Consider the following 12671-nt stretch of genomic DNA (forward strand, 5'->3'; position numbering starts at 1 on the left):
TACTTCTGTTTTCCACAAGCATATGAAAATGACACCAAATCCTTCCCTCCTCAAACAGTTTTGTCAATCTCTTTCAATCTTTGAAAACATTCCTGTTTGAATGGTTTTAAACTAGTAATTTTTGGAGCCCTGTATAACTTGCTGTTCGGTGTGAGCCAAGGCTCTGTGTAGAAGGTCGTACATTGACCTATAATGGTTTACCTTTATAAATTGTGACTTGGATGGGGAGTTGTCTCATTGGCACTCACACCACATCTTCCTATATCTAGATAAGTGTAATTGATAATGCTTACTTGCATTTGAGGTCTTACTGAAAATAAAGGAATGTTAAAAACACCCAATAAATTGAACAACAAATTTAAATATTTCCCATTTTTTAATATCAATTAGTTTGATTGGGTTGAAATTTGAACAAGTAATAACAAAACAGAACATTGTAGTCAAATGCTGCCTACCATGGTAAAATTAAAATGATAACTAAATTTAGAACTGTCAGGCAATATAATAACAATGTTTCAAAAATCAAATAGTTTTAAATATATTAAAACAAAAAAATAACATCTGATCATAGCTAGTTTTTTTTCTTTAAAAATCTAGAATGGAGATTAACAGTTAACAGGCTATTAATTGAACTTGGAATTATTTTCAATTATGGACTTTGTATTATTTCTTGTGCTAATTCTTGATAAATTCCATGTTTCTTTGGTATTATATTGTTTTTGGCGGTTCATAACACTTACATACAATGGTTTTTTTTGTAACAGAAAGTGTTGTGTGCAGCACAGAACATTAAAATACAGAATACACATGGAATTTAGTAAAAATAACAAGCATAAGAAATTATTCAAATTCCATAACTAAAAATAATTCCAATTTGAAATAATAGCCTGTTTATAATAGTTACACTTATAGTTTCTTGAGATATTGTTCATTCTGTTGACATGCAACTATAACACAAAGAACACTGACTTACAATTTCATATGTTCCCAAATTTTTTTTATTAAAAATTGAACAACTTTTACAATATTTTTTTTTAATTTCAAATGATCGAAAACTAAACATATTGTTCTTATTGTCTTTAATCCTTTAAACGAAAAAGCTATCTCTTTTATTTCTAGCTTTCTTTTTTCATAAATACTATCACATCTGGAACAAAAAAGAAAATGAATGTGGTTCACACCCTTTAATAGTTCTAGCTTGCGATGATGCTCTCACACCCTTAAATAGTTCTAGCTTGCGATGATGCACTCACACCCTTCAATAGTTCTAGCTTGCGATGATGCTCTCACACCCTTTACTAGTTCTAGCTTGCGATGATGCTCTCACACCCTTTAATAGTTCTAGCTTGCGATGATGCTCTCACACCCTTTAATAGTTCTAGCTTGCGATGATGCTCTCACACCCTTTAATAGTTCTAGCTTGTGATGATGCTCTCACACCCTTTACTAGTTCTAGCTTGCGATGATGCTCTCACACCCTTTAATAGTTCTAGCTTGTGATGATGCTCTCACACCCTTTAATAGTTCTAGCTTGTGATGATGCTCTCACACCCTTTACTAGTTCTAGCTTGCGATGATGCTCTCACACCCTTTAATAGTTCTAGCTTGCAATGATGCTCTCACACCCTTTCTTAATATCAAAATTAATATAATTTAAACCCCCTTTCTTTTTTAATTGTAACAAGTCCAACAACCTCATTTATCTTAACTCACATAATAAGTTCTTATCATATTCTTAAAGAACAGCACATACATGAAATACTGCAATGAATTATTAAATAATCTTACAATTTTTCCATCAATCATCAAATACATAAAAAAATACATACAATATTTTGTTTTATTTACAACACAAATTACCTCCCCTTGTCAAATATTCTTTACAGTAAACTGCCTCATGCACTCAAACATGTATGTATGCATGTTTCAGAATAAAGTTTCTACATGCAGGGATAAAATGATTGTTCATGCATCATTAATATTTTTTGCAATGTTTTACACCATTTTCTGATTCTCATAACCATGAAGAATTATTTCTAATTCATTCAATTACAATGATATGACTTTACAAAATTTACATTCATGACATTATATACAATATATCGTACACAAATATATAAACATTGAATAGTTCAACAATAGTGTATAGATATAAACCTGATTTTTAGCGTACTAAAAAGTGCAAAAATTTGTAAGGGTTCCGCGGAACCCAGTGTCTCGCCTACTTTTGCTGTAAATCACAGGCTACACAAAAATGAGGAAAAAAATCAATAAAAATATTCCTCTTGATACTATCTTATGATTGTAAGAAGCTTCTGTCCAAGTTTGGTAAAAATCTAGAATAATTAATGAATCTAATAAATGTTTTGAAAACTTTAACTGCAGACTGTATGTAATGTTCACTGGAAGAAAATCTAAGTCCATTTAAAAGTAAAATACAGAAAAAATGGAGTTGTCTTTTTACAAAATTTACTTCTGGATACTATCTAATGATCATAAATAAGCTTTTGTCCAAGTTTAGTACAAACCCAGGATAGTTTAAGAAAGTTATTAAAATTTTAAAAACTTTTACCACAGAGTGAATGTTATGTTTCCCGCAGAAAAACTAAGTCCATTTAAAAGTAAAATACAGAAAAAATGGATTTATTTGTTTACAAAATTTACTTCTGGATACTATATATCTTATGATCATAAACAAGTTTCTGTCCCAAGTTTGGAACAAACCAAGGATAGTTTAAGAAAGTTATTAAAATTCTAAAAACTTTAACCTCAGAGTGAATGTAATGTTGCCCTGCAGAAAAAACTAAGTCCATTTATAAGTAAAAAATTTGTAAGGGTTCCGCGGAACCCAGTGTCTCACCTACTTTTGCTGTAAATCGCAGGCTCAACATAAAGGAGGAAAAAAATCAATAAAAATATTCCTTTTGATTGTAAGAAGCATCTGTCCAAGTTTGGTAAAAATGTAGGATAGTTAATGAATCTAATTAATGTTTTGAAAACTTAAACTGCAGACTGTATGTAGTGTTAACTGAAAGAAAATCTAAGTCCCTTTAAAAGTAAAATACAGAAAAAATGGAAATATCTTTTAACAAAATTTACTTCTGGATACTATCTTATGATCATAAATAAGCTTCTGTCCAAGTTTGGTACAAACCCAGCTAGTTTAAGAAAGTTATTAAATTTTTAAAAACTTTAACCACAGAGTAAATGTAATGTTTCTCTGTAGAAAAACTAAGTCCATTTAAAAGTAAAATATGGAAAAAATGGATTTATTTTTTTACAAAATTTACTTCTGGATACTATCTTATGATCATAAACAAGCTTTTGTCCAAGTTTGGTACAAACAAAGGATAGTTTAAGAAAGTTATTAAAATTCTAAAAACTTTAACCACAGAGTGAATGTAATGTTTCCCCGCAGAAAAAACTAAGTCCATTTATAAGTAAAATACGGAAAAAATGGAATTTTATTTTTACAACTTTTCTCCTGGATACTATCTTATGATCATACACAAGCTTCTGTCCAAGTTTGGTAGAAATCCAGTGTAGTTTAAGAAAGTTATTAAAATTTCAAAAAATGTAACCACAGAGTGAATATTTGTGGACGCCGCCGCCGACGGAAAGTAGGATCGCTTAGTCTCGCTTTTTCGACTAAAGTCGAAGGCTCGACAATAAAATCTCTCTTTTCTTTTTTTATTAAATATTGAAAATTATTTCCTTGTAACAAATCAATGATCATAAGATCATATACAGTTGAGTTTAAGTTAAAAGTCTTTAAGAAAATGATTTTCACAACAACTGAACAAGTATAACAAAACTTAACAATATTAATGATCCATGTCAATGAGGCAAAAGTCCATTAAGTCAGATGAACACCTTAAAATCATTCTTAACACAACACATTGCAGGCATTGTGAACCTTAAATAACATACTGTAAATTCAGAAATTATGGCGTGCATTTATTATTGCGATTTTGTCATTTTATACTTAAATGTGATTTTATTATTTTACAATATTGAGAAAAATTCTGTTAAATTCATATAAAATATTTTAATTTGCGAATTGAAATTATTGCGTTTACAACTCTGTCTCATTTTGCACAATTATAAAAACCTTGCAATAATTTCTCAATTTACAGTATTGCAAACAGTGTCTATCAAACAAACATAATATTGAAACTTGACAATGATCAATTAACCACAAAAATGAGGTCAAGGTCACATTATTACTGCCAGAGTGACCTGTACACCTTACCTTTATTGCATAAAATAAATATAATTGACCTACATGTACATGTATCTCTTGTGGAAAGTTGTCTTGCTTGAAATCATAGCACATCTTCTTTTTTAATATGAACTGCTTATTGTATCCGAAAAATTATCTACTGATGATCTTCAGCTGGATAAAGTAATCCAGGAAATGAGGTCAAGGACATGTTAACCATGTCAACCTTAAAAGTATTTCATATACCAAATAAACTATCCTTTTTATTCTTATTATAATGAGAAACTTAAGCTTACAAGACGTTAAAAAAAAGGTTTTTCAAATCAGTTGCTGAATCATGAAAATGAGGTCAAAGAAAACAGACTAGGACAAAACTAAATTTTGTAACATGAGCGATGAGAAGCATTTAGGTCTTCTACCTTCATGTGACCTTCTGAAATATAAAGCTTGAAACAAGTAACAACATGTTTAAAATTGTCAAATCTGTTCTCACTGCCACAGAATAAGTATTCCTGCAATATCCTACATACATGTACTAATCATATGACCTTCATTTCAGCCAAAACAAAAATAAGCTTATTTTCTCATACATATTATCCCATTGCTGCCCTACATGCTTTTTTTAGAAAGCACAATCTTCTAATAACATGCAATTCAACAAAAATATAACCATAGCAAACACTAACTTAAATAATACTGGCCCTATAACATGTTTAATCACGGTAGTGCTCAAATACTTCTGTTAAGGAAAATGACATCTGATCCACAAGTGAAAAACAAAGTCCCATGATATGCCTTACAAGCAATGACAGAGCATACATTATAACACTATTCAATATTAGACATTGATGAAAGATTTCCTGCTCGCCAAGGGTACAATAAAATTTATGTCAAACAATACATGATTGCTCTATACAGATATGAAAGTTTGAATTACATTTTCCACTGTCCCCGCTGATATCTTTTTCTTTCATGCAAACTATTAAAATGTATTTATATATAACATCATAAACAAGTATAAAAGTAACATACAAATAAATCTGACATAGTAATAAACATGGACTTAACTGAAGATCAGATGTAATCTAAAAATAATAAGATATAATATATAAACAAATGCTCTGGTAAACAACAATTAATTGTGCCTCTGTTATAATACAATGTTAAATGCTCTGGTAAACATGGTAAACAACAATTAATTGTGCCTCTGTTATAGTACAATGTTAACAAATGCTCTGGTAAACAACAATTAATTGTGCCTCTGTTATAATACAATGTTAACAAATGCTCTGGTAAACAATAATTAATTGTGCCTCTGTTATAATACAATGTTAACAAATGCTCTGGTAAACATGGTTAAGAAACAATATAACAAATATAAAACTTAAAACTATTACATGCACAACTGTTAATTATACAAATATGGCAACTTAACATCCTCCAAAAAATAACATCATTAATTAAACTAAACAGTATTGTAAGTTAACATACTTGTAACTGTGTGTTAAACCGCTAAATTGTAATACACATGTGCCACTTATCATGTTTATTTCATGCAATTAGAGAACTAAAAGGCCTGATGATTATTTTGATTTTAAATTCATTATGATCTTCACCCAAGAGAAATGGAGACTGTTTAGATTCAAGGTCACTGAAAGCCACAAGGTCATTGACATGATGGATTACATGTTCTGAAGTGAAAAGGCATGTTTTTGTTATTGCCTTTACAACATATTCAACACCATTCTGAAGTCCATAAACTAAGACGGTCACTTTTACAGATCTGCAATCAGATGAATTTGATGAAATAGCCAGACGGACTCGTTCATAGATCACCTCATCAATACTGTGGTTACCATAGTGACCAATCATCATGCAACCACGAAATAAAACACCCCTAGGATAAAGATCAATATGCCAATCCCAGCTTTCATCACTGTCAGCTTTAAAAGAACTTGGCGTAGAGTAGAATGCTCCCAATATTTCCCCTGGTTGAACCTCATTAACATTTGGTACGCTAATTTCAGTACACCATGCATCACAAGTATATATCCTTGGAGAAGTATTGCTCCCTGTTGTTTTAATCAACGCAGACAGGGGTGATTTTAAATTTTGGTATTGCTCGCTTTTTATTTCTGGAAAGCAGCTAACTCCCGTTACTTTATGTAAATATTCAGCTATCTGCTTCGTACCACTCTGAAATAATAACAAATCTTCCCTTGACATAAGACATTGCCTTATTGATAAAACTATTTGCATCAACAAGCTCAGGTTTTCAGGTAAATAAGTCTCTGGTTTGATGGAAGGTAGAATATTCTTCTCCGCCCATTTCATGGCATACTGGTATAGGGATATTTCACTTGTTATAACAATGTCTGATGATTTCAAAAACTTTAATAACAAATCGAAAGATATTGTTAAAAACTCATCAGTTTCCATGACATACTGAAAATTTGCTGTGATATAACTTTCACATACTTTCTCCAAGTTTCTATGGTTACACATGACAGAGTAATTCAGCCAAGATAACACACAACTTTCTGTCCTCGGTGCAGTTAAATGATTACACATGTATTCTACACAAACGGCTGATAAGTCACTAATGTTATATTTATCGGCCAGAATTATTACCGGTAAAACGCTTGTATGACTCAGATGAACCTTTCCTGTGTACAAATACTGTAGAAAATCTTCAAAAACAAGTCCACAATGAGGCTCCTCTTCCAAATAAATTTTATCAGTATATGCTTCTGGCCAAGTAGGACTTGTCAGCATTGTCTTAAAAACATCGCTACTTATACTCAAAATTAATTTATGGGCAAAATATGATTTCTGGCCCACAATAAGCTGTAAGTCACTTAATACAGGATCACAGTACAGTTGATAGAGACGCTGAATGGTAGATGTAGAATTGTCAACTTGATGTCCAAAATCCTCCAAATCTAGTCGTGGAACCTTAATAGAACCCATTGTTTAGATCTAGAGACGCTGAATGGTAGATGTAGAATTGTCAACTTGATGTCAAAAATCCTCCAAATCTAGTCGTGGAACCTTAATAGAACCCATTGTTTAGATCTAGAGACCTTGAATGGTAGATGTAGAATTGTCAACTTGATGTCCAAATTCAATCTGGAATTAAAATGAAATTGGATAAATGATTTTTTAGAAATATGCTTCTTTGCCTTGTTACACCATTGCCCATGCTAATGAAAATGAATAATTAAGCCTTTCATTGCCTTTCTTAATTGTAAGGATTCAATTTTGTGATTAAATGCACAGACTCAAATTATATAACAAATAGAGGGGGGAAAAAATCTTGTCAAAGGACATCAAAAGTAATTTTTGGTGCAGGACAATAACATGAATAAGATGTACATTTTGTGAATAATCAAATTCTTTCCAGATCTATTTCCAAAACTAACAATAAGGGATTGTTTTTTAAGGCCTCTGATGTATAATGACAAGGGAATTTCAATATATCAAGTTAAAGTTTTAACCAATTTGACGCTTTTAAAAAAAGAGGGTCAGAATTCAGATATACATATCTTCATGCAAATAAAGGTAAAATTTCTTGCCAATTGGCGTTTACAGTTTTTTTTAGTGCATGACCATAAAATGTTCATTTTCTTCAGATGATAAAAAATCGACTGACGAATCAAAAAAGAACATAAACTAAAAATGTCATAGTTTACCATACATGTACATGACAGATCTAGGGTAGTAATGTATTTTAAAATTTTCATCTTGAGCTTGGCCTGAAAACCTTTTTTTATTGTTTGTGTTTAGGAATATAATATTTAGTGTAGCTTGTTGATTTGTGATGAAAGTTTAACTGTACACTACCATTTTTGTAAGTTGATAGCTTGACACCAATCTAACAAATCTTTTAATCAAATTTCTTTCTTGAAAATGTATAAAACATGGATTGCCAAAAGTATGATTATCAAAAATAAATTGCAATATATTTTTTTTTGTATGTTCAAAGACAGTTAATATCCTTAAGGAAATGTAAGGTAACATTCAGAATTTCTTATATAATTTTGTATTCAATTGGTTATTTTTCCTATTTTTAGTGCTAGATAACACTTAAGGAGCACAAATCTGTAATAAGCTTTTTCAGGGGAAGTAACTCCAAAATTAATCTCCAACATGATACACCTGCTTGTCATTCACAAGCTTCAGTTGAGATGGGCGTTGTTTCTGTGAAGACATATTTTTATTTTTATTACTTCAATTTAATTCTAAATTCATGAAAGCCTTCATTCATACACTCTTGAAAATGCCAAAATGACACATTCATCAAATTTATGACAAAAAGGTACATTGCCTTAATTAAATTACCTAGTAATTTACACCTTTGAAGTCTTATCCACAATAATTGATTGTAATGACATGATTAACCTGGTAACCTGAGGGCAATCACCAGGTGTCATATATGTAATTTAACTTCTGATAAGAAATCGATGAAACAAAAGGCAATTTTGCCAAAAGGCACAATTAACAAATGATTAAGGGTTTTTCGGAATACGGCCTCAGGGCAGAAGGGCACGGCTGAGGGCACACAGGGCACAGCTTAGGGCACCTAGGGGGTGGCGTCCTTCTATTTTGGACTAAGGAGACCACTGGTGTTCTATGGCTTTGTCTTCTATAAACTATTTAAAAGAGACAAAATATCAAAACTTTAAATCTAACCGATGAAAGACCAAGGATATTTGAACTGATTACTATTGAATTAAATGTAGTTGAATTTTATTATAAATACTGGACATGACACCATGAATCTGGATTTTTTTTATGAATCTGGAGATATTAATTCAACTATAACATACAAATGATGCTCATGAAAATCTTAAAATTGATGAAAATATACGTAAATCAAATTATTTTATTGTTCTAATGTAAAATATCACTGTTTTTCTTAGTGCTTGGTGTTTTTTAGGGTCTTCTGCAGTGTTGTATCTATGCTATTCTTCTGATTTATTTGACTGCACTCAGGGCCGTAACTACATTGAGGCAAATGAGGCAAATGCCTCATGTTAGAAATTTCAAAAAAAAAGAAAAAAAAAAGAACTGCAACAAGATTATCTTCATATCAACCTGAATTGTTTTCACGGAAAGTGTCTTGCAAGAAGCAAGTTCTCTTTACTCTACGATGTCACCCCTGCATGTTTTTCGTGATCCATGTTTTTATTTTACTTTTAGTTTTCAGAGTTGATGGTCTTTTGTTTGTACTTCGATACTGTGTCCCTGGTTTGTCTTTTGAACATTCATTTATTGTCCTACTTAATAACTATAGTCTGCAGAGTGTTGATTTTCATTTGTATGGTTTTGCAATGTTGCTTGTCCACCGATGTCCAGACATTGTACCAGAAAATATTTCAAGAATATACGATGCTACTGGACATAGAAAAAATTGTTGTTTCTCTGCATGGAGAATTGAACTTGATATCAAAGAATACAAAAATGGCTCTTTTTTTCAAGATAAAACTAGATAACTGACATGGTTTTAATTAAAGTAAGACCACCAATTTCCCGGTATCAAATCATCTTTAATGGATGGTCTTCAACAATAAAAGAATAATTAATACCATAAAACAAGGTCTAGAGTGTCCTAAGTGTCAACATAAGCAGTACTGGTACTTAAAGTATAATACTGCACTGTCACTATATTTAAATCTAGTCATCAATCAAAGCCTGAAAGGCTGTAAAAGCAATTGCTGCCATGTTTATGTTTTGGGGACTTTTTTTTCATCCACATATATATAAGAATTAAACATGACAGGAGTGTTGTCTAGTTAGAATTAAGAAGGTTTTAACTTTATATCAATTAAAGACTTTAGAAGAAAGTCATTTTTAATATGTTTTATATTTCACAAGGAGACAACACATTTACCAGGCTAAAGTTGGGGTCAAATATACATGTGCTGAAACATATAAACTCCAAGACAAATTATTATGGATTATCCCCTAGTAGTGTTTGTAACTGGGCAATAACTTCCTTTATTGATTTAATTTTCATAATTACTTTAAATTTAACACTTCAGTTAAAACATTTCAACTTTCCAGACGCAAATGTTGAAAAACGGGAAAGAAACAAAATATTTTACAAGACATAAAATGTAAAAAATAAATATATATTTCAGCTGACTAAAAATATTTTCATAATGTTACTTTGTCATCATTTCTTAAAAACTAAGTCCCAAACATTATTGCTCAGTTGATATGTGTCATCCTCATGCGGTACGAGATAACTATAATTCTCATGCAATCCCGAAAAGAGGGGCCATCACAGACAAACATGACATTAAATCGTCATTATACGAACAAGAACAAACAGTTTTGATATTTATCCAATTTTCAGGAAACATTGTGAAAATGATCTTCAATATTTCGAAAACATGTGAAATAAAATTGCAAACACGGTGGACCGTCAAGGGTCAACAAACGTAGTAGACTCGTCCATTGGAAAGACGAGGATAATGGTTTCATCATTTGTCATGCATACCCAGTTTTGAATATGATATCCAAAAAGGATGTACTTTTTTTAATCTATGAAACTAGAAAATTCCAAATTGTAAATATCTCTTCATCTGGACTTGGCATCTATCACGTTTGGACGGGTCCATTTCATTAGTAAGGTGATCGATAAATCTTACGGAGTTATGACAAAAAAGGAAAACAAACTTATTGTTATGTGTTTCAACAAGGGTTTCGTGCCTCCAAATTATTTGCGCAAACAAATCAACAAAATAGGTCAGTTAACTTTGTCTATTTTTAGATTACAGGTAATCATTTGACACTACGTATAACCTGATAACCTGTGTAGTGATTTTGATTTTACGATAAATTTATGAATGAACGACAATTTTATGAATGAACAAGAGCACCTGACCTCTTTCTTAAAAAAACACCAATTAAACATATAAAACCGTATATTATAAAAGATAATTCAGTCAAATTTTCAATACTAAATCAACAACTGAAATGATTCCATATTTTGTTGAAACATCGTACGAACGGAAAACGGAATCGCAGGTATAAAAATGCATTTTTTTCACTCGGACGTCTATGTTTTTTTGATAGTCAAACGGTTGTCCCCCTAAATACAAAAATACATCTACAAGAACGTATGCTGAACTTTCTTAAATCCACTAACGTTTTTCAAAAGTTTCAAGCTATGTATTGCATTAGAAAACATACATAGGTGTTTAAGAATGACAGACCAGGAGCCTGTTTAACAAAATACTAAGGCTTGATCTGGGCGGAGTCTCTGATCTGGGTCACAAAGATGGCCATACGCGACGGCATGAAAGCAATTGCTTTAAAAAATCACCAAAGTCTGAATTAAGCACAATACAAGACAAGAGCAGACAGACAGACATAATGATTATGAGAATTTCGGTTTATGCTTTATCCAACATATCGGTCTACTTTTAATGTTGTCCCCTTAAAACCTTAAATTACAATGAATCTATGTTTTTGCTTTAAGACAAGAATATTGACAAGAAAATTAATTGCGTTTCAATGTAAGAAAGAGTCCTGAAAATGTTAGAATGCACAATTTGCGTTATTTTCCTCAGAGCGCCTGGGGGCCTTGAGTGGCCCGGCCCTCGACCCCTCGCCAAAAATGTTTTGCCTCGCTACGCTCGGCAAATATACAGGTTGGGCACAACCCACCAAATGGGGAACTATTCCCCAAATGAGTAACAACCCCTCATTTGAGTAATCATTTCATAGTGCTAAAAACAATATTTTCTAAAAATGAGTCTTTTTAGTTAAAATGGCACCACTTTATAGAAAATGGAACAACTTCTTCCAAAGAACTATATTTTTATTATGGATTTTGAAAAAGTTAGAAGCCTTGAAAATAGTCAAATTGTCTGATTTTTTATAGGCTTGTATCTTCTCAGTAAATCAAGATAGGGATAATCATCGTTCAGAAAATATGCTGCATTTTTCATGAATATGTGCCATTTTACGAAAAAAGACTCAGTTTAGAAAAAATAGTTTTTTAGCACTACCAAATGATTACTCAAATGAGGGATTGTTACTCATTTGAGTAACAGTTCCCCATTTGGTGGGTTGTGCCCAACCTGATATATATGGCTTGAATATTGGAAGAGGCTAGATACGGCCCTGGCATTTCAATGCTAAGTCAAGGGATAGCTGTTCAGTAACATACATGTAGTGTATATCAGTCACAGTGTCAGTGACAGTGTCTACTTGCTAGGCTATTCAACAGATCTTTTGACTTTTGTTGTAAATAATCAATGCAAGCTTGCAAAAAAAAATATTGCATACATGATTGGATGTCTCATTGTAATGACTGAACAAATTAAAACTTTTAACATTTAAAGAATTGAAAATTAATAACTGTCAGAATAAGTACCATTAGCCGTATGGTGTGAACTGTTGACATGCTGGCAAATATTGTATCCGTTATAGAATT

At 31.6% G+C, this 12671-nt stretch overlaps 1 protein-coding gene across 1 annotated transcript; it reads right to left on the bottom strand.

Annotated features, from left to right (window-relative positions):
• Positions 1-4821: 4821 nt before the first annotated feature.
• Positions 4822-12655, bottom strand: LOC134698986 (BTB/POZ domain-containing protein 17-like). Its single transcript, XM_063560674.1, has 2 exons — positions 12612-12655; positions 4822-7351 (listed from the first exon to the last, which is right to left on the bottom strand). The coding sequence occupies exon 2, from the start codon at positions 7190-7192 to the stop codon at positions 5774-5776; it is 1419 nt and encodes a 472-aa protein (XP_063416744.1). The 5' UTR covers positions 7193-7351; positions 12612-12655; the 3' UTR covers positions 4822-5773.
• Between the last annotated feature and the right edge of the window lie 16 nt (positions 12656-12671).

This window comes from Mytilus trossulus, unplaced genomic scaffold (genome assembly GCF_036588685.1).
Source record: "Mytilus trossulus isolate FHL-02 unplaced genomic scaffold, PNRI_Mtr1.1.1.hap1 h1tg000024l__unscaffolded, whole genome shotgun sequence".
Classification (NCBI taxonomy): Eukaryota; Metazoa; Mollusca; class Bivalvia; order Mytilida; family Mytilidae; genus Mytilus; species Mytilus trossulus.